This window comes from Lates calcarifer, linkage group LG15 (genome assembly GCF_001640805.2).
Source record: "Lates calcarifer isolate ASB-BC8 linkage group LG15, TLL_Latcal_v3, whole genome shotgun sequence".
Taxonomy (NCBI): domain Eukaryota; kingdom Metazoa; phylum Chordata; class Actinopteri; family Centropomidae; genus Lates; species Lates calcarifer.
Window position 1 is genome coordinate 2,763,342 of NC_066847.1, and position 26,689 is coordinate 2,790,030.

Below are 26,689 nucleotides of genomic sequence, written 5' to 3' on the forward strand. Positions count from 1 at the left end.
TGTACTATCTAATTCCAAAGGGTTAACAGTGAGCGGGGTACTCTGCTGGGGAAGCGCTAATCAGCTCGGAAACATTTGCTGCCCTTCTGGCAAGGTCAAAGGGGTCATGGTCCCTAGGCTGGATGTCCACTCCATCCCTCGCTCCTCCCCCTCTTGCTGTAAAGCCCAGCCCCCCCTTGGGGGCTATAGGCCCTGCAGGCACAATCACCGCACCGCGACTATAGGCTCACAGAAGCTGGCTTTAATCTATATGGAGCCCTGGGATGGACTGCGGCTGTCTGTCCATCAGTCTGTCAGTGGGTCTTGCCTTGACCGAACACAGGCAGCCCTGGACCTAAGCTATCGACTCAGACAGACCGAACCCAGATTTCTGATTGGTCTGCAGAGGCGTCCGGCGGGCCCCTCCTGCTGTTTGACCAGCTGATTGATCTGTTAACACTGGCTGCTGGACGTGTGTCCCTGAATTTAATTTCAGAATTCATTTCTGGGAGACGTGTGTGTACAGAAATGATGTAGAGTCCCAGGATCCAAGTGAAGGATCGAGGGTGGAGGCGAAATAAAATTGCAATTTAGATTCCCCCCCCTCTATCGTTAGGTATTTGGGACGTGCTTGATGGGAGCACTACTCTACCCTTAAAACATGTTTGCTTTTTTTTGTTTTTTTTTTCATTTTCAACTAAGATGTGATTGAAAGTGGCCGATCAAGTCTTTGTGCCTTCGAGTGTCTGCTCTCCAAGGGTTACACTCCTTTGGTGTCAGACAGGACAATCTCTCAATATGTGTATTCTCCAGTGTATGTTGCTTTTTATTTTCCATGCCACTGGATACATTTTGCCTTTTGGGCGCTATTTATCGGTTCATTTCTGTGATACAGTGTTGTTGTAATGTCTATAGCAGAGATATTGGTTATCTACAATACATGACTAGACCTGCAAAGGTATCTTTACATTTCATCACTTATCAATACCCAGAGAACCCCCCTGCTGTCAAAATAATAAAAGTGTTGAAAAATGCCACTGGAGTCAGGCTGTGAGGTTAGGTAACCCTGATTAATTTCACAGCTCATAAATAGCGTCAATGCGCCAATGTGTGGGTATTGTCCACCATGGATTTCCTAGTCCATTCTGCTTTACGCTTCTCTGTTATCAGAAATACCCATAAAAACACAGAGACAATGAAATTAAAGTGGTGGTCAGGACAATGCCCGTGTTAGGAAGAGGGCTGATTTGATGGAGTCTCTCTTTCTCTCCCCCCTCTGGCCTGCTGCAGACACAGAGAAGGGGGGGGCTGCTTGGATATGCATCACAAAGGCTTCCTGCAGTATTGATCTGCAGTGGGTTAAGGCAGTCTATCAGCAAATGTCCCTCTCTCTGGGAAAAACAATAGGAGATTAAAAACACACAGCTTGTCGGGCGGGAGGCTGCTGATGGGCCCTTATCTGGGCCCAAAGGTCACTGTGTACAGATATAATCCACTTTCACTTAACAGCTTCATTTAAGGCACCTCACATGCAAATGGTGGCATTTTGGGGTCTATTCAAAGATGGTGGTTTGTTTTTCAAGAGCCAGGTGAAGTTGAAACCTACAGCTTTGCCTCTGGGACAGGAAGCTGAAACTGTTAAATCTTTAAACTGTAGCAGACAACTGCATATCCAAGAAACAAGCAGAGGCATCTGACAGCGCCTTAATGCTGATGGAAGCAGCTGCTGAGTGTTACGACTGTATGGCCTCCAGAGCTGCATTTCCAACCATAACAATCAATTCATTTTACTCCATACCACAGGGCCACAATGAAAAAATCCAAACCACACACATACTGTTCAACAAAACACACACACGAACACATACATATCTCTGTAAAGTTACTGCATGAAAAAACTCATTATTATATGAGTTATCATCTGTGTGTAGTTGTTTTAAGTAGTTGCTTCTAAGTTGTTGTCTACTTGCACAATACCTATACATACAAGGTTCCTTATCACTGCCTGCTTACAACTGACCAGCGTCCTCATGGTATGACTATAGTCTCTGCACACTGCTCTTTTTACCTTTACCACTACAGGAAGACCTGACAAGTAAACTTTCCATCTGTTATTTTATGATGATAGAGACAAATATATTGGGTCATGGTAAAAAAAAATGCCCAGAATATTTGACCTCACTACTTATTAACACAATTACTGTACTTACAAGGAGAATATAACTTAACTAAATCGTCTGCAATACACATCCACTTTTACAAGCATTTATCTGCCATCCAAACACAAGTTTAAAAAGAAAGGAGATGATCCTTTCCTTCCAACTCTGCTTAACTTGAAACATGAAAAAAATCAGAAACAGCACAACATGCATGGTCTGACAAACATGCCTGTTGTTGCTCCTTAAAGCATTTAAAAAATAACCGAGTGTCACATAAACTAACAGCTCACTGAAAACACTGGATGATACTGATGCATTTTTGTATTTTATTGAAGTTTGCAGTCTTGCTTTGTTCAACAAGTTACAGAATGGTACCAGAAAAAAATATAACCATTCAAAGGCAAAATTAACAGTTTTGTAAATTAGTATTCCAACTCCATGGATGAATTGTATTAAAGTAGCAACACATTTTTAAATCTGTATTTCATTCAACTAAACTGTAGTTTTTCCCTAAAAAATACAACTACATAACCTGTAAATCAACACTGAAATTTAAAAAAACATCAATGTAAGTCAATACAGCAGTGCTGCTGTGTTAGCAGTGGGGTGTGAGGTCAATAGCGTTCTTTGGGTTCGCTGAATTTGCGTTTCTTCTTAGGTGCGGAGGTGGATGGCGTTTCCTGGCTGTTGGGGATGTCGTACTGAGAGACCTGAAAACAACAGCAGAGTTGACAGAAGTCAGCCACTGTATTTAATGTGTCTTCTGACTCTGTGAAACCAAGGTGATCAGTGCTGACTCATCATTTGAAACAAACAGGTTTCCTACGCATTTTCCACTTCAAAATTCATCCTAAATCTGCTGTAGACATGTTTTCATGTAGTACAAAGTACAGCGGTTTTATCTCCCTCACCATTTTGTCCTTTATAGCTGTTGGCTTGTTCACAGTTAGATTTGTCTCCTGCCCACACATACACACACACACACACACACAAAGCACCAAAACAGTTGTAACAGGGAGATATTGTTGCATTAATAAGATTATTTTTATTTCTTTGCTAAGCTTCTCATGATTTACAACATAATTTTAGCATTTATCAACTTCAATCATCTTTAATATTCTACTATTTATTTCTAAAAACCTAATGTGATACTCTCAATGCTATAAACATCAGAGATTAGTTAAAATAACCTATTTAATTATGGAACCTGATTAAGATGTCTGGCTTGTTCTATTAGTGAAAAAACTGCTGCACAAACTCATGTAACTCTTCTTACTTTTATGCTGAACACTGCAAACTCAAAAGAACACTGTGGGTACAATTTGGCTAACCTATTGCTCAGTCATGGAGAGATACAGTACATACTGTTGACTGGTTAATTAACAAAGCAAAGAGGCTAAATCATGACTATAAAACTTAAATGAAAACTATGAACTGACTGTAACATCAGTGCATGGTAACAAGGCTTTTCCGTGTGAAGGGGTTTCAGGTCTAGCTCTAACAGTGTACAGAGAGAAGTGGTGGCTGTTAAACTTTAAGTGGTTTACTGACCGTAGTAGACTTGATGATCCGTCCACTCCTGGTCCTCTTCAGGCCTACATCCATGTCAGAGGTCCTCTTCACTAGAGTGTCCATCTGAGAGGGGACAGATGGTCCGTAATGCCACCAAGGCTAGGAACACTCGAAGTGGCCTTTTGCTTTATGTTTGCGCAGAGCCTTCAGCATATTTTGACTGCTGATAAACCCTTATTGTTATTTTTTTTAATAATTGTGATACCTTGTGTTGAAAGCCATTTGTCCAGCTTTTGAAATATTTTCTTTACACAATAATCATGTTTCTGCTCCCACTACGTTACAGAAAAGAAACCCTGAATGCAATCCATCTAGGTTTAACGCTTTTCTCTAAATATTTTCCAAAACGATGAATCAATCCCCAGTATACCCAGATTTAAAACGGCAGAAAAAAGTAGTCTTCCATTTCTTGACCAATGGATTATTCCTTTTTTAATATACTCCACTTTTCCTTTTTTTAACCATGTGGCACATTTGGTTGCTGTTGATAAGGAGAGGCATTTGGGGTTTTTTTTTGTTTTCCTCCTTCACTCACTTCATTACTGTTCAATTGCCACTTGAACAGTAATGAAGCAAACTGATAGGATTAGTGAATTTTAATGTAAAGTCTTACCCTCTGCAGCTTAAAGTGATCTAACGTGCCACACGCACACAATGTGTTGGGGCTAGTGAAGTTAATGTCACACCTACCTTTGTCACTTCCTCACAGCTCTCAATCTTCTCATGACAGCTCATTTGGATTTCTTAAAAAAACAAAACAACAACAACAAATTACATACACTCCATAATTTTCCCATAGTTCAATTTTGTTACCAGCCTTGTTTTAGGTGGTCTCATAATAATAGTTATTCTATCTGGATCTGGACAACGGTAAAACTGGGGGCTTTTTTCTCACTTTAATAAATGACAGTTTATATGTACTCAGGTGAAGTGAATTGAAAGGGGGGGGGGCAGCATACCGGTGTTATCCAAGTCTGTGTTCTCATTGTCAGGCTTCTCCACGTCTTCAATCACATGGCTCTAAAGATTAAAACATGTTATCTTAACACTGTGATTGAACAATGTTGACACACTGACCACAACAAAAAACAGCTTCTGATAAAACAGGCTGACTCACACATCTGACCTGTACCCTCATTTAGTGTTTCCAATTTAATCCACAAAACTACACACGTTCACACATGTGAGACATCTAATCATTCTGAGTAACATGTGAGTGAGGTGTGTGAGAACAATGATGAGAAAAACATTTAAAATGACACTTGCTACTTAAAAACACCACCATGATCTTAAAGGTGTTTTTGCAGAGCATATGTCTTTGACTTACTTTACCAGTAACTATGTATCAATCTATAGTAGTAATATATCACTAAAGTAAGTCAAAGACATGACTAAATTACTTGGCCTGTATAAATAAGCATTATGTCTCAGCTGAGTAAGTGCTGACCTGAGAAAGGACACCATCCTCCTCCATCTTCAGAACCCACTTCTCTGCCACATCAACATTCTCCTCCACCTGCAGACAGTGAATATTATTATGACAACTTAAAGGAGACAAATATATATAATATAGAGTTAAAAAGGTCTAACGTAGTTATTAGAGCACACATAATGACTTGTATGATGCCTTTATCTATCCCTTCACCTGCTCCAGTCTCTGTCTCTCTGTAGCCATGTCCATCTTCAAAGTATGGAAGGGGGTGGCCACCTCACCCATGGTCAGTTTGACTGGCTCCCTCTCAAACTCCATTGTGTCACCTTCAGCCTCCTTGAAGCCCGGCGGTTGGTAGTCCTGAGGGGTGACTGGAAAAGAATCAAACACATAGACAAACAAACCATGAGACAGTTTGTACATCAAGTGTAAAAAACAAATGTCTTGACTGACAAATAACCAACAACATGTTAAAATCACACGGTACATGCAGAGTGACTTGTTTCTACAGTCTAACATTTAAAATCCTGTAAACTGAGACAGATAACTGTGCAGCTACTTAGAGACCAGTATTGTGAATCATCCCAGCAGCTTTTATGGTCCATCATAAACAGGCAACAAGAATGGTCTCAAATTATCAAAATAAAAATGGTCAGTAAGACATAAGTAGAATCTGAAAACATAACAAGAACTGCAAATAGATTTGTTGACTGTGGCCATTTTTGAATAATGCACCTGAACATGTTTGGGGGAACAAATGCACCTAAATGTAGCACCACATTGTGATATGGAAGTAAAAACATCTATTTTTAGTTTATGTGATAAATGTATCTTTTCCAATTTCACATTTTAAAAACTGGCTAAAGTTTCAAAACACTGTTGATCTTGATATTGTGCAAATATAAATGTCTATAAATTGTGTCAGACGTGTATTTCTGCATCTTGCCACTTTACTTTAAACCCATTTGTAAAAATTTAAATAATTATGGTAAGTTAGTTTGTGTTTGTGTGCGCTACCATCGTCATAATAGGCCAGCTTCATGTTGAGGCAGACACTGTCTGGCAGAGGACCAAGGTTCTGCATCAGAGTGTAGAGCTTCCTCACCAGCAGGATGCTAGCCTTCTTAGTGTTGCAGCATGACATCGTTGACACCTTGTTGTTGTTGTTGCTGGTACAGAAAGGAAGCAGGGTGAGAAACAAACACAAACCGTCCTTTCAGGCGCTTTGCCAAGCAACCACTGTGTCAACTGCTAAAATATATATACGGTTCTCTATACATTCTGCAGAAAATATCTGCAGGTGGCAGATTACAAAGCGCAGTCACAGGCTTGTTTATTGAAGAGACTGATAGTCCTCTATGACTTTGAACACCCTCAATTCCAAAGTGTTCAAATGGTTAAATGATGCAATCACAGAGTCATATTTAGACAGAAAATCAAGTTACTTCCTGGTATGCAAGTGTTATACCAAAACAGAGATGATTCATACACCTTTCAAAGTCCATCCGCGCTCCTTTTGCTGTGTACTGGATCCTAAACTGGTAAAACTCTGTCACTTTCTGAAAGACATTAGAAGACAGGTTCTGTACATGAGACAGACAATAATCATATGACCAGCTAATTTTCTGTACAATTGCTTAGCAGTGTTAAGCATCAACAATGGCAGGAAGACAACCTGCTCATTACCTGGGGGTTCTCTGGGTCAGTGTAGATCTAAAAAAAAAAAAAAAAAAAAAGGGACAGACAGACAAAACATCAGCACCATGATTATTTCTTGATTTCTTTAATGTCTTATCAAAAAGACTAAATTAAAAAACTGTAAGTACTCTCAAAAACTAAGTTACAGTTTCAGTTCCTAGTACTTTCCTGCTTATCTTTCTGCTTCTGTAACTTTTCCATGAAGACTCATCACCCTGATATGTTATCTTAATTAAACATTCAGAATGGACAAAAATGAGAACTCAAAGATTATAAAAATACTTACAGACATAATAACTGTCCGGAGCTGGTGGGGGAAAAATAACAAAGATTTTGAGCACATAGAAACACAAAAGACACAGGAAAGACACAAGAAGAAAATGTGTATCAAGAATTTCTCATATCTAACTTATAATGACTCAACCAGATGTACATTACAAATCCTGAGACTGGTGACTTACATATTTCTTTTGAATGGCCTCAAAGCATCCTTGCATCCTGAAAAGATTAAAAGACACATATCCAATTAACAGTGACCTCATCCTCCAACATTATTCCACATATATATCTGTTACTTAAGTCAGTAAGCCTTGAATCATCATCATAAATAAAACCTTTTTTCAAATTGTTCAGATGATAATTTCAAACATTTGTGTGCCAACAAGTGTTAAGTTGTTGTTACTTACCACTGAACAATCTGAGTGGCACCAGGACAACTCTTTTCCTCTCTAAGAATCATCACTTTCTGATCTGTGGAAGGGAAAAGGGAGGCCTCTGTAAATATTTCCAAATGGTAACTCATAAATAAGTTTATCAGTCAGTCTAACCTTCAACATGTTTGTTCCCATAGGCTTTCTCTGGAAAAAGGCCCCGGAGGTATGTGATGCCAGACACTGCGATGGCCAGAAGCTTTTTTATAACAACCAAGGACTGCTGCTCCGAGAGAACCTGATTAGGTAACAGCTGAGTATCCTGCAGTGGGAAACAAATTAATCACAAACTGAGTGCAGCTTACTCATCACAGTTAACACAACCACTGGAGACCTAGACAGCAAACAGCTTCATTTGAATGAGTGAGACTACAACATATTTCATTACATATAAATCACTCATATCAGTGAAAACATGCCAGTTTTAATGTGTAATGTCACACTGTCCTATAAAAATGATCGCAGTGTTTTTTGGTTGCATATCGTTCGTTCAGGTGTAAAGTAGTTACAGTTTTAAAGTTTACTATAGGACTACTATAGTAAAAAGTACAAGTGCCTCAAAATTGTAGTACATACGTAACTAGCTCGTTAGCTTGTCTGATGCTGCAGACACAACTAACTGGTTAGCTTGTGTGCAAACACAAAGCATCACAAAACACATTACATTTATCCAGTCCATATAGATTCATTTTACCTGTGAAGTTCTCACTCGTTGTACACACGCCATAGCTTTGGCGAGAAACCACAAATTAGGAGCTGAAAAGAACACAGACAAATATTGTGAACGGGACTTAAGCGGCCTTCAAGTTTGCTTTAGCTAGTTTAGTTCCATTTAAATATCACTGTACTGCTGTAAAAAACCACTCGCTAATTATCCCGTTAATAACATTTAGGTAGCCACCTGTGACACTAAGATTGAGCTGTCTCTTTGTATTGTTTCCAACCTAGCCGGTTGACAATAGGCTTGTACTTACATGGCAACAATAATAGTATATTTTACCAAAATACTGGTACACTACAATCAGTCTTTTAAAGGGATCTGGAGGTAAGCTAGGTGTTAACGTAAACCAACCGTTCCCGCTAATTTTTTGATTGACGGGCCAGCAACAGGGTCACCAACAAGTAGCCAATCACAGAGCAGTTAGCTTGTCGTAAGTGCACTGCAAAGGCAAAAGATTAACGACAATGATGACTGCCGAGCCTCTTCTTGAGCCAGTTTTAGTCAGTTCATCCATCAATATAACAAAAATATTCATTGAATGTTGATTTGATTATATATCGTTTGTGTTGTTCAGGTGATTTGTGTTGATGCAGTGCGGCCCCCGCATCGCCCCCAGTCTCCATTTTGTGTAATCATTGGACAACGGGCTGTCATTCACAGAGGTAGCGGCTTTAACGCCATCTCATTGGCTCTATTTGGACAATTACTGCTCTATTATTGGTTACTGTATATGTCAATCACCAGTAGGACCTCCCACCCCCTGCCTCCCTCCACTGGTGATGTCACAACTCGTTACGCCATTTTTGTTGGGGAGCAGTCGTGTTCAGAAAAGGAGGATTAGATTCAGCACAGGTACATCAAACGGCACCTCGTATATTAATCTCTTTGAGTTGTCCGGCAACCGGGACACTTGCTTGTCCATCACACCCACACAATGTCGTCAGAAAACCTGGACTCGGACACTCAGGTGGACTACGAGGACGAAAAACAGGTGGGTTTCTCACTGCTGGCTTGATGTTGTTGGCTAACCACCGAGCATGCTAGCAAGAAGTGGCTAACATCAGCTAGCACAAGTGAAGTGTTTGCAATATGCTTAGCGCTGCACCAAGGCGGGGGAGAACTCCTGGAAGACACGGTAGAGTCATGATAAGCTGTGCCGTATGCTGGAAATGGCGTTTATCGTTGCTGTCACAACATACAGAGCACCTTGCCAGTGTGTCACTTTGTTTTGTCTCTTGCCTTGTGTCATTGGTTGGCGAGTCCACAGTAGCTCGGGCCTCATTGGTCTGTCTTGGTGAGGGGTCTCAAAACATGCCACGGAGTGGCGATAGTTTCCATATAAAGGCATAACGTGGTGAGTTCACTCCGTACACTTTTATCCAGTGTAGACACCTGTACTGAAATAAACAAACTGAACGCTGTTTTAGATCCGATATTGCACGTCTTGAGATTGCTGATGGTCTTGCCCTGACAGTGACAACAACTGCAGTGTGTCAGTGCTTCAGCGTTTCTATGAACTACCACAACAACGGTAGTGAGGTGCATATAGTTCAACACCTGAATCAATACTTTATTATATTGTATTTTCCTGTGACATCAGTATGGGTCAGACTTGTTTTGGTCAACTTTTTGCCCGTGGTTTGTTTCCACAGCTTAAGTTTGTTTACACATTAACAGCAGTTGAGTTAACAGATGAAGAAAATGAAAGAAATATCAAAATACGCATATCATCACTAATGGTGATGACGATATAAGTCACAATATCTATGATTGACCAAGACAAGAAGTTTAGTGATGGAAATGTAAACAGATTTTTTCTGCTGGCAAGTAATTCAAAATCATTTTATGGAGAAATTACTTTTTAGTTGGTTTCTTTTGTTTGTTCAGACAGTCAAATTGTTTTGTAAAAATAATACGAGAAATACAGTTCCACAAATGATCAAATTTAACATAATGCCAGCCCCATACAAGCACCTGATCGGCTGCACGGCAGTTTTGTTTTTCACCAGACTTCTGCTGACAAACCTGTCAAGCATAGTCATAAATTTGCAGTGAACAGTAATCATGTGTTGTTAGGATTTGTGCATAAAATGATGAATAAAATATCTACGTTTAGAAGTTTGATTTCGCAGTCTTATTGAATACACTCTCACCCATGGTTGGTGTAATGCAGTTGCATGCAGTATGTCTATATGGTCAAATCATGTGGAGGAAATATTAAGTCGAACTATGAAGCTTCCTTAGGGGATTTTTTACAGTTCTGCAGATAACCTAACAATCTAAAACTGTTGTAGAGGTTGCACAAAGAACGTGTTGTCGGATTTGCAGTTTCCCTGCATTGGGGCTGAATATAGTAGCTCATAAATTTCTTGTTATGGACCCAAGTGAATCAGCACACTCAGAGCCACATGTCCCCCCTCCTCCTGAGGGAATCTGTTCATCGGCTTCTGTGTCCTGAGTCACATTTTATCCCTGCCCCTGCAAGCTTTGCAGGCTGAGTGCCCTATCTTGTCTGCATAGTGGAAGTAGGTCTATGCTGTGCGCTGCTTGCTCCAGGTGTACGTGCAGGGAGTGTATAAATGGCCTTTGGAGTTTGTGCACTATAGTCCCTCATGTACTTTACACCCGCTATTTCCTAGGTTAGTTTTAACGTGCAGTCAAAACACTTGATTCTCACTATGTACACAATAAGGTGTGCCCTGGTGGCCCAAATTACTGCCCTGAATATCTACCTGACAGGGACCTGAATGACAGGTATCTCTGTCGTTCTGCTAGTGTTCATCAGTAGCAACAACACAAATACCTCAGGCCACTGTAACCCCCCCATGACCTGAGAACAAGACAGTGTTGTCAGGTTATTTTTTCCTTGACCTTATTTCCCACAGTGTTTCTAAAAAACACATAACAACATGGCCCATGAATTCAGATTAACAGAAGACAAGAGAACATGAGATTTACTGTAAACATTGTTATTTATGGCTGTCAAAGTATGACCCCCACAGGAAACAAAAACCATTGTTTGGTATGTCCATATGGACTTGAGAATATAATACATGTAAGAACTTCTTGTAATTTTGACATACATAACTAGATTTGCTCAAAAGAAGAGTGACTTTCTTCACTGACTATACCTTTATTTTCACCAAGCTCTGTCTTCTTCTTGAGTAATTTCATTTCAGGCATGATGGTGATATGAGACATTGTAATAGAAGAACACTGACGCTGTGAGTCATACTATCATGAAGTTTAATTCTCATTAGGGGTGTAGCGATTGTTCAAATCCACAGTTCTGTTCAGACCTTGTCTTTTTTTCTTTTGCGGGTGCTATGGCTTGCCCTAACTTTACACAGAATATGTTTTTGTGATTTACATGTATTATAATGAGCATTGTGAAATAAAAAATGAGGTTTTTTATGGCCCTGAGCTCCACAGTTGCTTTTATTTCAGGAATTTGGGGTTTTGCAAAACCAGCTACATTTTTGAAATTGTCAGGTGACATGGTAAATGAGTGCCTGTCACATAACCAGCTGTTCCAGTTGTGCTTAAATTTTTCTGAAGATGTTTTAAGATGCTTTGAAAGGTCCCTGTTTTCTTCAAATCAAGACTGTTAATGTCAGTTTGTTCTTGTCTCTACAGGACTCCCAGGAGAAGAATGCAAACCCAGTGAAGGCAGAGGAGGCAAAGCTGAAAGCCAAGTACCCTGGCCTGGGCCAGAAGCCTGGCGGTTCAGACTTCCTCATGAAGAGACTACAGAAAGGGGTAGGTCACCATGGTTTGTCCACCACATGGTTGGAGATGAGAGAAGTTGAAAGACAAATTTGACAGCAGGCACGTGTCTGTCAGCAAACCCCTGAACGCCTCCCTGCTCATACATAACTGAGACCTTTAAACAACAAGACTAGGTCAAAACCTAGTATATGACTGTAGTTGTATTCTCACTCTGCTTGGTGTCAGCTGGTTTCAGCCCTTATCTGTTTGCTTCTCTCTTACTCTCTGTGCTCACATTTACAATATTTTATTACTGCCAAATTCCCAATGAACCTGTTCTCATTTACATGTTCTTATGTTTGTGTTGTCAGACAACAGAACAAGTAGGAACTAGTGACTGAAACTCAGCCCATTAAGACTACATGTCAACCAGCAGTCACTTCCAAGCTCTATTTTACGTGTAAAATGGTTACTTTAAGAGAAGGTTATTCACATCTATGTCAGCTGCCATGTGGTCAACTGAATGAGAGGTGTGGCTGGTCGAATCAGGAATTGTCCAACCTCATGTTTGTGGGGTAATACTGGCGACTCTCCTCTGCAGCAAGTAGCTGTCCAAAAAGGTGCTAGATTTGTCAATAGGTGCTTTTTGAAAAAAAAAAAGTTGCTAAAGGGGTCTGAAAAGTTGGTAAATCCAGCCACAGAGGCACTAAGTTGGCAACACTGCCTGTAAACACCCCCTGATGACGTAATAGAAACTGTATGTGCTAAATCATTTTGAAAGAGCAACAGCCATTGGGGAGACTCCAACAGTTGGCCAGCCGAATGATGGTGTAATATTATCACTCAGTCAAGCAGCATTCGGCTGACCACTTCATCACTCAGTCAGTCAGCCAGCCAGCCAGCCAGCAACAGACATTCTGTTTTACAGGGCTGACCCCACTGTTGTGGCCAGCCAAAAATTTAAAAAGTGTTTCAGCTGTCAGGTTCAGGTGATGTTTGTACTGTGATCAGTTAAACTCATCACTGTCACTGAAAAATCCACTTAAAAACTTAAAACACAGCTGCAGACTGCATACTTTGCATTTCTTCCCATTTCCCGTGATTTGTTTTGTATTTTTCTTTATCCTGTGTCCTTAGATGTCTCTAGAGCGACTACAATGGGATTATATTGTAGTATATTATATTGTGTCATCTAAAACATTACTGATTAACATTATGTGTCCCTCACAACCATAGGTTTGTATCTTGAGCTGCCATTTTGTTGTTCAACAGTCCTATAGGGCTAAAACCAATGATGCTGACAGAAAAATTATTTCTCTACCGACCCAACCTCAGTAGACCAGAATGCCAATGCAGCCACATCCATAGCATGTGAAATACAAACTGTACAACAGTCTGTTTGACGAATTGTTTTTATTTGTAATTTGAACAGCAGAGCAGCGAACACAGAAGCATCAGTCTCTCTCTCCCTCCCCTCTCACTTTTCCTTGACTATAAAAACTGTTGCTCTCTCCACCTACACATACTGTATATGCTACAGAGAACTTCCACCTCTGGAGACTGTTGAAAGTCATTCTGGGAAATCACTGACAAAGAGTAGGAGTAGCCGAGGCAGGCTGAGGGGAAAAGCCAAAAAGTAAATTGCAGTACTTCATCATAAGATGAAAATCAGAGAATGATATCGAGCACAGTTAGATAATCTGAGAATGGGTTTTTCCTTTTGGGTTCTTTGTGGATTGAATCGGCACAGTGCAATACTCGACTTGATTATTTCATTAAAAAGTACAACAAAAAATCAAACCCTTATCTCTTCTTGGTCTTTTTTTGTTATTTGTTTTATTTTATTAATGCAGGATTCAAGCTGTAATAATTTCTCCTGTCCATACTGGCTGTAAAAAGGTCTCTTTTTCAATGTGACTCCAGATTAGATTAAGAGCTGGATTCTGAAATCCACAGTCCTAGTTCTGTTCAAAAGTGCATTCCAGGAAATTTCATTAAAAATGTCACATTTTGAGAGACGAAAGCTGGCCACTCTTGCATAATTTGCAGAGCTTTATAGGTGTGCAGCAGGAGAAACATGCAGAAACAGAGAACAACTGTGCCAGTCAATAACTCTTTGGGTGTACATATGGGCCTGGGAAAAAAAACACAGTTTGTTGTCTTTGCTTAAGTGAAATCACTAAGCAGCATGCCTCTACAGCTCTGAGCAGCTCTTGTCTCTCTTCCCACACAGCAAAAGTACTTCGACTCGGGCGACTACAACATGGCCAAGGCCAAGATGAAGAACAAGCAGCTTCCTGTGGCGGGACCCGACAAGAACCTGGTAACCGGCGACCACATTCCCACGCCACAAGACCTGCCCCAGAGGAAGTCCTCCTTGGTGACCAGCAAGCTAGCCGGCTAGCCTTCATCATCCACGATGCACCCTCACCCCTCCTGGGGCTCCCAGCAAAGGTCCCCCATTCTCCTCACCCATGTCCCCAATATGTCCACCCCCTCCCCTCCACTCTCTTCCCTTTTCATCCCCAGGCACCACTGGCTTTAACATATCGGGCAGAGTTGTATAAGTTAAAACTCCATTTGCTTGTATGTGGGTGGGGCGGGGTGGGAGGGATGGAGGTTAAGGCAGCCCGCGAGGTTGCCGCCTTCTCTGCCTTCCCACCATGCACAGCTCTGCCCCCTCTGCGCACTCTGCTCTGCCGCCTCCCTTATGTCTTGGTTTTTGATGTTCCAAGATGCATCACAGTAGGTGTGTGTCATTGGGCAGGGGTTGGATGGGGTGAGTTAATGCACTTTGTATTCTGTATAGTATGTTTTGTTCTTTTTTGCATCCTGAATGACACCAAAATAATGTGTGTAAGGGAGTTAGGAACCATGATCGCTGCGTGTTCTTTGATCTTTATGTTCCCTTTCTAAGACGGTGGCTGGCTTCGGTGGGAGGGGTTAGAAGATGTATGTGAATAATTGCTTGCATACCAAATCTGAGAGGGGCAGCTGCCTAGATTAAGAGTTGTTAAGCATTCACTGACGCCATATTGGGAAATTGGGGATGGGGGTGAATGGAGGCTTCCTTTCATCTCATCCTTCAGTCACCTTTTGTCGAACAAAACCAGAGGTCATCTGCTACAGCTCAGCCAAACAGGGATTTGAAACGCCTCTTTTTCTCTCTGCTCATGTTGCTTTAATTCTTGACTCCCTTTGCTCCTGTTCTCTCTAAATATGCTGCATGATTGTAACATGTAACAAAAATGAAATTTAACAAGTTTTTTTTAACGTGAGTGGGGCATCAGCTTAATGATAGGAAGTATCAACACAAAACCCTGAAGCCCTGAAATGTCCACAGTCATACTTCCTTCCTTCCTTCCTTTCCTTTCCTTTTTGCTGTCCTGACAATCCATGTACACACACTCTTGTTCGCGGCCTAGGGAAGACCCAGCTGAGTATATCCATGTATAATTTTTAGAAGGCTGGGAACCCTGCCAATCTCTGAGTTCAGTCTTAGTTTGGTTGCTGTTGAGTTCCATCAAGACGTGTGTTTACTATGAGCCTAAAAGATTTGCAGGGGGATTGAAGCACCCTGCATAGAGTATATGCTTCTGTAAATAATACTCCAACAAGCACGTAATTTGTGATAAGCTCAGCTCTTTAAGGACCGGACCAGCTAGCATGCCTGAGAGAAATGGTAGTGCTAAATCAACTCACTTGGGATTACAACCTGGGATTTCTGGCGTGGAAATTCTATGCTTTACCAACTGAGCCAAGTTTCACACCGCAGGTATCCGGCTCAGAGAATGTGGATACACTTGTCTTTCTAATGTGTCTGTTACGATCTTATCATCTGGGTCACATTGTGATGTGATGAGGCAGACCGCAGCCCAAAGTGGACTGCCTCACACTGTGTGTGTATTTCATGGAGATATGAGCAGTAATGTGATCACCATCCAGACATCTTTCCTGTCGTCTTTGAAACACAGATCCCAAAATTAAAGTTAGCATTTCAGTGTCACAGTATATGACAGACTGCTATATCCCATCACAAAAGTCACTTTAAAAAGACAAAAGTGACCACAGTCATAGCTTTCATAGTTGTGTCTCGCAATGGCAGATGTGCAGTAAAAAAAAGTTTTTAGACATTTGGGACCGATCAAAAGAATGACTTCTTCTAAGCTGCTTGTTATAGCTAAAGATGGACGTTGATTTCTCATTCTCTGTGGGAGATTTTTTCCTCCATGTTTCAACACTTTCAGAATATATATCACAGTCAGACGTAGTGGTTCCCTTAACATCTTTCACATTGTGAAACACTAACTTATATAAAAGATTACTACTACTTAGGTAAAACTTTAGCTGGGGTATAGACCTACCTCTACTACCAGCACACCTTAGAACAATGTTTCTTCTACCCAAACTGAAACACTACACAGACCGATCTCTGTCAGAGGTGGTAAACAGCAGGCAACCTGATAACCACAGGTGTCGGCCCGGCTCCCAACATCGTCATCACAGGCTTAAAGTGGGACACTGCGTGCCTGCAGGATATGCTCACTCTAACACTTGGCAAAGCGGAGAGATTTTTTAACACATGGTGAGGGGGCAAGAAGTGTGAGTGAGTGCTCAAGTCCCACCTGTTAATGTGGTTCAACCTCTGAAACAGGTCAATGGAGTGATAACCAAATCTGCCGACTTGCAATGCGTGCCGTCCACACGTTCAAGAATCAAAACTGGATGCCGGCGCTCACTGAGAATCCGCCTCCTTGTATAGTACTGCTTCAGGGAACCTTCACAAACGCACACTCCACCGTGTAGGCTAGGTGATAGGGTGCATGCACCATCACATTCTCAACCTCATTTGTTTTTCTTTGAGACTTTAAAATGTGTCAAATTTGCAGTGGGTGAAAGAGAACTGACCTGTACGTATGTGCTTGTTGTGGTGTTGTATGAATGCACTGCTTTTCTCTGTTCCAGCCATTGTAAATAGACTTCAACAGGAAGGGATTTTGTGTTTTTCCCACCTGCTTTTCACTATTTCATAGCCTGAGCTATTTCTGATTCAATGGTTCCTCTCCTTTAAGTTTAACACTACTTCTGCTCTATCTTAGTGTATTGCAGAGGCTATGTGAATCTGTATCATATGAAAATATGTGTAAATGCTGCTGATTCAGTCAAAGACAAATCTAAGAGATGATACCCTGTAAAGAACACCTGTCCTCTTGATCCTACCAGTCCGACTCTGTTCTTCCCAACCAAGTATCTCTGTTTCAGAGTCCCATAGCTCCTGTGGCAAAGTTGATTCAGTTTCAGACTAAGGTAAACTATCCAACTTTTGGTCTGGCTAGAGCTTTAAAGAAAAAAGTCTGGAATGTTTTATGTCACTTTTAATGACAAGAACAGGCCATTTAGCATCATATTGTGTTTCAAATCCTACAGTTTTCTGTTTAAACAAGTAAATACTGCTAAAAGAAATTGGTGATTAAGCTACAACATGAATATGAAACAACAGTGGACAGGAGTTCTTGAATACTACTTGATGTTTGGCTTTGCACGGAGCAGTTCAGTGAGAGGAAATAAGCAGGGTATATTTCAAACCCAACATACAGGGTGTCTCTCGTTCAGCTATGATAAACACGTGCCAGAATGTATAAAGAAATGACAGGCTGTGTGCTCTGAAGTACTTTTGTGCTGCTTTTACCTTAATCTGTTTTCTTGTTGTTTTGCAAGTAAATGTTTCTTTTTTTTCTTGTGTTCTTTTATTGCATAATTGGTATATTTCATCTTGGCCCAAGATAACTGCAGGGAAATCAGAGGCACCCTTGCTTCCAAGAAAAAAAATAAGGGTTTACAGGAAAAAGAGGATGACTGGAGAACACGGGAATGATTTTAAGAATTCAGAAAGTACAGGAGTACTTGGAATGTTTCAGTTGTGTGGGAGTAGGTGAGAGGATTTTTGTCAGTATTTGAAATAAACTTTTACATTAATAACATTTCCTTGTTGTTTTTCATTGATGTCCGGTTTCTGTTTTAGTTACTTGTACTTCTGGTGTTTTTGTCGGTGATTACGTGCTGAGACGTCCTCTGAACATGGTCTTGTAATGAAGAAATCTTGTATGGAAACAAAACACGAGGTACTGAAAAGGGAGTGCAGCCTCATTCTGACCACTAGGGGGAAGCACAATCTTTTATATCTTAGATGTGGCCCGCCATCGAGAACAACGTTCTGGGTTTTTCCAGCATTCCCAACGAAAAACGGAAATTTTTTAACGTGTGAAGAAATTACCCACGGGATAAAATTTCACACAGGCTATGATGACAAGAACCCATTTGTTCTTAAACTAGGGGAAATTGGTCAATTAAGACTCCTCTGATAATGTAAAGGATATATGTGCTCATGTTCAAGAGAATTTGTCAACATTCGCCAGTAACATGTTCCCTTTTTTGATTGTATTACTGCAACAAATTTACTGCATCCCCATGCACCTCTGTGCTGCTTTTACCTTAATCTGTTTTCTTTGCATCCCCAGGCAGTCTATGGCCAGAGTTTCGTTTTCTTCGTTAGTTGAGATTGTTTCAGGTTGAGTCCAGAACTGCTGCGCTACAGTACTGCTCTTTTATTCACTAAAAATATGTCATAGTGTAAAGGGGAAAATCTATCAGTTTAAACTATATTTATTAGATTTTTAAAAATCTATTATTATTAGTAGTAGTAGTAGTGTTATTGTCATTTCATAATATTTTTGTCTTCATTTGTAATTTCATGGAAAAATACAACTCATAACCCACAAATTAATCACAACTATAGAACCACAGAAGTGCTTCACATTCTTAGGTTGAGAAACATCACGAAACTTCTTTCTGTGTGCGTGCGTGCGGGCGTGTGTGTGTTACTATCCTGAACAAACAAACAAACAGTTTGAAAAGACGCTTGAGTGGGGCCGGAAGTGGTGACGTATGTGCGCACGCAACACGTATTCGGTGACGGTTGTGGGTCGTATATAATCAATTGAAGCTTCAACCTCACTTCCGACTCTTTGCCACTCCGCCATGAAGAATGAGTAGACGTTAGGGAAAGGGCTAGCTTTTTGTTAAACACAGGCTAGCGTAAAACGTTTACCACCTTATTTTATTTACCTTTACAAATTTAGCGAAAGTTTGAAACCAAGGAATTAAAATGAATATCATTCCAACAACGAAGCGGACCGCCCTCATGAACTGTTTTATTCTTCCTCAAAATGGAGTCGCGGAGGGACTGCACTACAGCTCAGGAGATTCCTCACCACAGATCGCCATGGGCTCAACTATAGACTCTCGCAACGGGAATGTTGGGTCCCCAAAGCGGCCCAAGAACTTGGAAGTCAGCTCAACAAATGGGTATCCAGCAAAAAGCCGTCTTGAGGACAGCGACGTCGACGACGGCTCTTTGCCGTGTACCCCGGAGCTGCAGTCGGACAGTGAAATCGATGTCTCCAGTTGTCCAGCAGGGGACGAAGTGTTGGAGAATGATACCAGGCAACTGATTAGCCAGTTCATGAGAGACTTTACTGGACTTTCGAAACCACGGTGGAATAAAAGCAAAGCACTACCAACAATGAAAAGAGTTGTGGACGGCGTTTTGGAAAAACACAGATACGCATACAACGGTAGGTAGTACGTGTGGATTTCATACAAAGACAGCGGCACGTAGCCGTAAACCACTTCCGCTACAGGCTGCATTTACACCGCTAATTCTTCACGACAGACTCCGTGTTTGAAACTTCTGTTTTGGCCAGTCGGAGCTATGTTATTCTGACCAGACACACAAGGAAATAAGTTTACATTTAAGTGAACAGCTATCCACTCATAACACATCTCAATAGGAGGGGCATGATGACTTGATAGCCTCGCAGAAATGTCACATTAAATTCACAAGCGAGATTGATTTCTGACTCAAACCTTTTTTTTTTAGGTATGATCAACAAACTGTCGTTGGATGACAGAGGGGATGATGTGTCGTTTGTCAGCGTAGTAGCAAAGAACCTGTTCGGAGACGGCACCACAAACTGGGGTCGTATTGCCAGCCTGGTGGCCTTCGGCGCAGTGGTGTGTCAGCACCTAAAGGAGAGGGGCAGGGTGGACTGTGTGGATCTTGTGGGGCAGGAGATCGCCACATATCTGCTGTCAGACCAGCGGGACTGGCTTGTGAAAAACAACTCCTGGGTAAGTTATGACTAATGGCTGACTGACAGGGTGTAGCAAAAAAAAGTGCTGATTGCATAACTGCTCTCATTGTGCAATGCTAGCCTGTGTCCAGTGCACATAGCTGTGCCTTTGCAATTATCATTCCATCCATTTCAGCATTCCTTCCAGTGTTCTAAAGTTTTCTTCATGTCTTTGTTTCTAGGATGGCTTTGTGGAGTTCTTTCACGTATCAGACCCAGAATCAACAGTGAGGAACACGCTCATTGGCCTTGCTGGATTTGCTGGTATCGGGGCCACACTGGCTTTGTTGATCAGGTGAATTTGGACACTCTTAAGACTTGTGCTGAAATGCTGGAAGCTTCTTCTGTCACAACCTTTGTGCATTCAGTTTGGACTTAAGAAGATGGATATCTTTGGGCTCCCTTCCACACACATACATTTTTCACTCACTGTTGGTGGCCAGAAATGGACTTCACTTTCAGTAGTCAACCTTCAGATGATTAGGTTTTATTTAATTTACAAAGAAATTTATTTTTCTAATAAATGAAAAATGCTACTATGCAAATTGAAATGGTTATGGTGGGAAGTCAGTTGATCTGATTTTTTTTTCTGATTGTTTACCGTGTTCTTAATTATATAGCAATTACCCAGCAGCAAGAGTGTTTGTATGCAAGGCCAAGGCAGGAAGGGAGAGCTGCATTTTTCCATGTCTTGCAGTCATGAAGCCCATTTCCATAGAGCCCATTGACAAGCCTCGGATCATTTGTATGGATTCAACTTTGTGAAGGGAGGCGGGGTGGATTTGCATTAGTGTAGCTCTGCTTCCTTGTTAGGAAAATATCGGATCAGTACTAAAGGACAAGAGCAACCACATGCAGGACATTTGGCAGCACAGCAGCCTGGAAAGTTTGAGTCTGTGTGAAGAAATGATCAAGGACTGTTTGGAAGAAAAAGATTGTGCTGTTCCAGTGCACCAAAGCTGACAGTTGGAGGAAGGATAACACAGTGGTATATTAGTGCCGATCCAGATGTAAGCTAACAAATTTGTATAGGTTGAAACAATAAAAAAGAAAAATATAATTAACATGGTTTGACCTTTTTGATACTGTCTTTCTGTAAATTGATTTTTTTCAGCAGCAGGAGACAGAGGTTACATCTACACTCCCTACTGGTTCTGTTATGCTGAAATGAATCACCTCACACTAAACTAAGTTTAACACCTCCGCACTTGTAGACCTTTGATGTTTATTCACACCAAAACCCAAGACCGAGCACCAGCTAGCGTTTCCTAGAAATTTGAAGCAGGGCCTCCATCGCACTTAGCACTCAGCTGCATCCGCAGTATTGCGACTTGCAGGGGTAGTGTGTTGATATCTGCAAAGTTCTGGTGCACAACAGAGTGCACCAGCACCAGATTGTGAAACTGGGGTAAAAAACAGTTCACAACATCCTCAAAATTACATAACATTGACTACTTCCTGGATTGCAAACATTTTTTAGCTGCCTAGAAAATGGTGATTTAATCAAATATGCAACACTTGACTGGGTACTTAATTGTTTATAATGTGTTTTTTGGATATTTTAAGTGCTTTGATACAAAATTTCAGCCATTTTCTTTAACCCACAAATGTCTCCTAATATGTTGCAGTCAGGGAGATTTCTAGGTAATAGCTTCACCCAAGAATATTTTTGCACTTATTGTCATTAAAAACCTAAATCTTAATATAGACTACATCAAGCCTCAAGCAGGGGAATCCTTGGTGATGATTTGTGGCTGTGCCCTTGTTTGTTCAGATCCTCCCGTTGTCTTGGGTTACAGGACAAACACAACACTCATCGAGGTCTTAGGAGGAAATGGAGTAGAGCCTCTCCATGGTGACGATCCACAGCAGACCTCCCCTAGTCCTCTCCTGCGGCTAATGATGTTAGCCACCACCCTGGTTACCCCTGTACAATTCAATGTGAATAACAGGCTGCTACACAATGGGGAATTGAGGATGAGGCAATTTCATAGAGAAGTTTTCACCATACCCAAGTGGATTGGGGGTGCAGAAAACAGACAATGTCTTGGGGCTGAATATGCAAAGTGCACCAAGTCTTTGAACAACTAACCAGTTTATTAGTGCAATACATTATCTGAGAGTCTGAGCCTCTCCACTTCCCCATAGCTACATAATTTTCTCTTCTACCTAGAGTTTTATTGCAGTTTTTTTTTTCCTTCATATAATGTAAATTTCATTTGTGTGGAGGAGAGTGTTACTTTTAGATTGTCTATCAGTGACTGGTATGTCAAGATATGCAAATAGCAGTAGGAGGATGTGATAACTGAAACTTTGCTGCACACAGAAACCTGTGTCAGACAGAAACCCTAGCTATGTCAAACTAATGAAATTCAGTTAAACAAAAATGACATGTTGATGACAGGGCTGCACATTGTTAGGAGGAAAATCATCACAAGGCTAAATCTCTGCCTGCTTTTAAATAACCTCTAAATTGCCATGGATTTGTTAACAGGTTATTTTTCTTTATTGATAGGTGTAAATAATGTAGGTCAAACTGAAAACAAAACCGTTGCAGTTGGCTATGTCCACAGGGCTATTAAGACAGAAGATGTCACATTGAGTTTGTGAAGGTCCCCTAGATGGTCACATATCACATTTTCTTGCTGCACTTGTTTTGCTTTAAAGTCTAAATCATCTGTTGTGGTTGAACAAACTTGTGAAATGGAATAGTGAAGCGTCTGCACCAACAGAGCAGTGCAGCTGTGAACTCTAGCTTGCTCAAACCCTTCAGCAGGTGAAAACATTCCTTCTTTGGGCAAGATCAAGGAGTGGTTTAGAAACTATTGTCTGCACTTAACATGCAGATACTGATTATTGATTATAATCAGCCCAACCTGGTAGAAACCAAGTACTGTTCTGGACTAGACTTCTGCTCAGTTTTGCTTGGATAACTTTTTTTGAGTTTCTGTGCATGTAGCATTCAAAACTCGAATTCTGTTGGATTTTAAAGAAAATAAGAGGTTCTCTGCACTTTTTGAGGATCTGGGCCTTTTAGTTGTTCTAATGAGGAAGTCTGTCTTGACCCACATTTGAGCAATGAACAGTTCTAGAGAAAACTTTACACAAGAGGTTAGATTACTTTCAGTGCTAGATAAACACCATTTCATCATTTTTATTTCTTAAATTTTTCTCATACAGAGGGTTCCTGCATGAATCAGCCTATTGCAGTTTTATGCAGCTTGGTAACCTGAGCTTTGAGGAACGTCCTTAAAACCCTGTCAGAGCATTGGTTGTAGGCCTCCCCACTTCCTCATAGCAACAGCCCGCCCCTTGATTTTAAAAAAAGCAACAGTTTCTGGGAAGTCAGCTGACGCACAAGTTTATCTTTAACAGGAGTACTCCGCCAAAAAGTTATTCGTTAGAAGTTGTGAATACTCAGAATTCTGACTCTGAGATGCAAAGATAGGCCACATCTTCACAGTTTGAGCTCACACTGTGTAAAGGGGACTCAATTTATTAAACTAAAAAGTTGAGTAAGTGCACCCCCCACCCCCCACTTAAACTTCACAAGAGTTTCTAGAGCTGCTTCACTGGCAAAGAATTAGAGACTTGCAGTCTGTCTTTGAGCTTCAGAGAGAGTCTTTAATTAAACCTTAGCCTACAGTCTATGCTCTGCTATTTCAATATACAGAACTTGTTTATGTATTCGTGCAGAGAACCCTGAGGGTGTCTGCTCAACTCTGTCCTCTATCAGCAGTGCCTTTGAGCAAAACACATGTCTAAATGCATCTCATATTTCTGTAAATAAGCACTTACAGTAGATCCTCTGTTTTTAGTTCCATATTGTTTCCATGTTTGATGCTAAGCAGTCACTGCTGCAGTGCCTCTGCACTACACTTCCCAGATACGACTTGTCTCTTCTCAACTTTAAATTCAATTTCATTCTGCAATTTGAAACAAACTACTGCCCCCTGTGTGCAAGCGTCTTTTTCCTTGAAAACACCTTTCAGACACCAGGTGCCACATCCATGAAACTTTATGCAAAATGCTGAAATGTGTGTATGCTGTATCTCCACTGCAAACACTGTATTCTGTGTTGTGTTTGCTATTTTGAATTATGCACAAGCCTGGTGATGTCCTTTAAAGGCGCCAAAGCAGCTTTTGACTTGATAAGCTCGGTATATGCTCAGCCATAACAATGTTCTGACTGCTGGCACATTAGGAGGTCAAACTGATGATCCACTGTGCATTACCTGCGCATTAGGCTACTGTTTACTTTGGAGGAAAATATGTAATCCTATTTTCTTGCTCCCTAATAAAATCATACTTGTAGAAAATTGATGTTTACACACGTCTTTAAATGTTGGTATATGCTGATCTGAGACTCTTTGACCTGTGCTGTTTAAGATTAAGGTTATAAATAGCACTAAAACTAAGTGATTAGTTGTTCCGAAGAAATTCACTTTGTAGCCAATACTCATCAGTTTCTAAGAAATGTTGTGAGTTCAGCATCAAACTTCAGTCCTTTACTCGCCAAGAGCTATGAAAAGCAACAGCATTATCTTGCTTCTAATCCTGTCACTTCTTTGCTTCTACTGAAGCTAGCATGCTAACCAGCTAGCCTCGGCCCAGCTGGCCTTTCTCTTCACTTTCCGATAGCAACTCACTGTAGCGTCCAGTCTGCCCTTAAGAAGTAGCTCTGCTCAGATGGTGCACTCTAACCTTTTATATGGTAAATGACCAACACTACCACCGACTCCTGACATGAAACCACATTCAGCTGCAGAGAAAACATTTAAAGCACCTTTAAAGTTATGGGAAAGAAAAGCATTTGCCAGTTGTGGCTTTATAAATCATTTGATTTGCTTGCTTAGCTGTTGATCAGTACATGAGGAACGTTTTTTGGCCATTTTATAAACCAATGACTAAATAATAATCAGTTAATGAAATGATAGATCAAGTGATGATAAAAACAACTTAGTTTCAGGGCTAATTAAAAAAAATGTTTCCTCACATTCTTTGTAATTTCCCTCCTTTTTGCTGTGTCACACTCGTCTCATTCTGTGTGTTCTTTGTGTTTGGACACTGTCAATACAAATGGCTACCACTGTGTAGCATGCATTTTCAAACATGCTATGATCAGTTTTGTGTATTGTGTATTGTTATGAGCAAAGTAGAAAAAATAGCTTTCAAAGCTCAAAGGGCTCATTCATCAGCGCCTCAGACTGAACTCTGGACATTAAGTTGTTCGTGGCGAGTGGATACTTATCACAGATCAAATTGAATCCACTGGGTGACATGTCATGAACCTTTCTGAGCGGAGTCATCCCGTTCTTTGAAACTTTATTCTTTGACTGATGACCATAGTGCAGTATTAATAGACAGCTTATCCATGCTGGCAGTTGTGTCATGCAGACTGTCCACTATCATTTCTTACTGCATCCTGCAGTTCCTGCAGTTGCAGTTTTTTGTTGTTTACTGTGTGTTCAAACTATGACCATACATCCTAACCTAAAACAAAATAAGCACAGTGACTTGTTTAAGGCGGCCAGTTTTTATGGTAAGGCATCATTTGAACTTTACAGATTGTTATATTCTTCTTGGTTGTTCCAAAAGCTTCCCAGAAGCTTGATATGCTCATACAGGCACCATCTGTGATGTTATAAATAGGTTAGATGTATCATGGTCCAGTATGCTAAGATATGCAAAGTACAACAAACAGTGTATTTGTTGTCAGAGTTTACTGTGCAGCTGTGCAGGTTTAGGATCCAATCCAGAGCTATGAACCTTCCTCTGCTCTTTTATAATGATAAATTATGGATTTATTATCAAAGCTATGTCAGCGTGCCTGATAGCTGTGTTGTAGTACACGTTTCAGCAAAGCTAGCCTCCAGAAGGCAAAAGTCAAGGGATGCAACTAACAGTTAGTTTCATTATTAATTGATAAGCAGAATCTTTTGGTCTATAAAACATCTATAAAATCTATAAAACTGTGAAATATGTCAATCAATGATATGATATAAAACGGAGCAAAGCAATCGATTCTCACGCTGTTGAAGCTCGACATAAAATGGTTAATTTTTTTTATCAATAGGTGATTAAAATTGTTACTGATGAGTTTTCTGTCATGCCCAGCTGTATTTCACAGACACAGCCATTTTCCGCTTTGTAATGACATGCAGTGTTTTTGCTGGAACAAGATCCAGAGAGTCTTGCATTATCTTTGACAGTGCAGATGATGAAATGCTGTAAATTTTAAACTTTTGATTAATTCTAGGTATTTCACTTACATCTTAATTTTTCTTAAAATGGACAGCTTTAACCATGTGTATTCATTTGGGGGGTTTCTTCCTCCTCTGCTTTGATGTAACTGTATTTCTGAATATTCACTGAATATTCATTATGTTGCAGTATTCTGTCTTGCCAACTCACTGTGGCTGCTGTGAGACGGTAGCTACGTGTCATTTCTTTGCTCTAGCAGAAGTTGTTGTAATCGTCTCTCTCTGCACACTGTGTTCTCTAAAGCAGGTCGTTGA

General features: G+C 40.7%; 3 protein-coding genes across 6 annotated transcripts; 2 read left to right on the forward strand and 1 right to left on the reverse strand.

Moving 5' to 3' along the window:
- Positions 1 to 2,451: 2,451 nt before the first annotated feature.
- On the reverse strand, positions 2,452 to 8,879 carry hormad1 (HORMA domain containing 1). 4 transcript variants are annotated; one of them, XM_018676088.2, is made up of 16 exons: positions 8,623 to 8,877; positions 8,245 to 8,306; positions 7,668 to 7,812; positions 7,527 to 7,590; positions 7,302 to 7,338; positions 7,127 to 7,147; positions 6,829 to 6,855; positions 6,634 to 6,701; positions 6,160 to 6,311; positions 5,356 to 5,513; positions 5,158 to 5,226; positions 4,670 to 4,730; positions 4,401 to 4,453; positions 3,690 to 3,773; positions 3,050 to 3,097; positions 2,452 to 2,848 (listed from the first exon to the last, which is right to left on the reverse strand). In XM_018676088.2, the coding sequence occupies exons 2-16, from the start codon at positions 8,275 to 8,277 to the stop codon at positions 2,753 to 2,755; spliced, it is 1,116 nt and encodes a 371-aa protein (XP_018531604.1). In that variant the 5' UTR covers positions 8,278 to 8,306; positions 8,623 to 8,877; the 3' UTR covers positions 2,452 to 2,752. The 4 variants fall into 4 exon arrangements, with proteins under 4 accessions (XP_018531604.1, XP_018531603.1, XP_018531606.1 ...); XM_018676087.2 differs by having other exon boundaries at positions 8,525 to 8,877; XM_018676090.1 differs by lacking the exon at positions 8,623 to 8,877 and adding an exon at positions 8,452 to 8,527.
- A 174-nt stretch (positions 8,880 to 9,053) lies between these two features.
- ensab (endosulfine alpha b) lies at positions 9,054 to 17,960 on the forward strand. Its single transcript, XM_018676092.2, has 3 exons — positions 9,054 to 9,262; positions 11,908 to 12,030; positions 14,213 to 17,960. Exons 1-3 carry the CDS (start codon positions 9,206 to 9,208, stop codon positions 14,381 to 14,383), a joined length of 351 nt encoding a protein of 116 aa, XP_018531608.1. The 5' UTR covers positions 9,054 to 9,205; the 3' UTR covers positions 14,384 to 17,960.
- A 1,026-nt stretch (positions 17,961 to 18,986) lies between these two features.
- On the forward strand, positions 18,987 to 21,235 carry mcl1b (MCL1 apoptosis regulator, BCL2 family member b). Its single transcript, XM_018676093.2, has 3 exons — positions 18,987 to 19,613; positions 19,919 to 20,169; positions 20,354 to 21,235. Exons 1-3 carry the CDS (start codon positions 19,145 to 19,147, stop codon positions 20,468 to 20,470), a joined length of 837 nt encoding a protein of 278 aa, XP_018531609.1. The 5' UTR covers positions 18,987 to 19,144; the 3' UTR covers positions 20,471 to 21,235.
- Positions 21,236 to 26,689: the final 5,454 nt, after the last annotated feature.

Excerpts from the sequence above, each read along its gene's own strand:
- mcl1b (XM_018676093.2), top strand. The coding sequence starts at position 19,145 with ATGAATATCATTCCAACAACGAAGCGGACCGCCCTCATGAACTGTTTT. Across the intron at positions 19,614-19,918 it reads ACACAGATACGCATACAACG|GTATGATCAACAAACTGTCG; the intron begins GTAGGTAGTACG and ends TTTTTTTTTTAG. Across the intron at positions 20,170-20,353 it reads TTGTGAAAAACAACTCCTGG|GATGGCTTTGTGGAGTTCTT; the intron begins GTAAGTTATGAC and ends CTTTGTTTCTAG.
- ensab (XM_018676092.2), top strand. The coding sequence starts at position 9,206 with ATGTCGTCAGAAAACCTGGACTCGGACACTCAGGTGGACTACGAGGAC. Across the intron at positions 9,263-11,907 it reads ACTACGAGGACGAAAAACAG|GACTCCCAGGAGAAGAATGC; the intron begins GTGGGTTTCTCA and ends TTGTCTCTACAG. Across the intron at positions 12,031-14,212 it reads TGAAGAGACTACAGAAAGGG|CAAAAGTACTTCGACTCGGG; the intron begins GTAGGTCACCAT and ends CTTCCCACACAG.
- hormad1 (XM_018676088.2), bottom strand. The coding sequence starts at position 8,277 with ATGGCGTGTGTACAACGAGTGAGAACTTCACAG. Across the intron at positions 4,731-5,157 it reads AGGATGGTGTCCTTTCTCAG|AGCCATGTGATTGAAGACGT; the intron begins GTCAGCACTTAC and ends TTTAATCTTTAG. Across the intron at positions 3,774-4,400 it reads GCTGTGAGGAAGTGACAAAG|ATGGACACTCTAGTGAAGAG; the intron begins GTAGGTGTGACA and ends GTCCCCTCTCAG.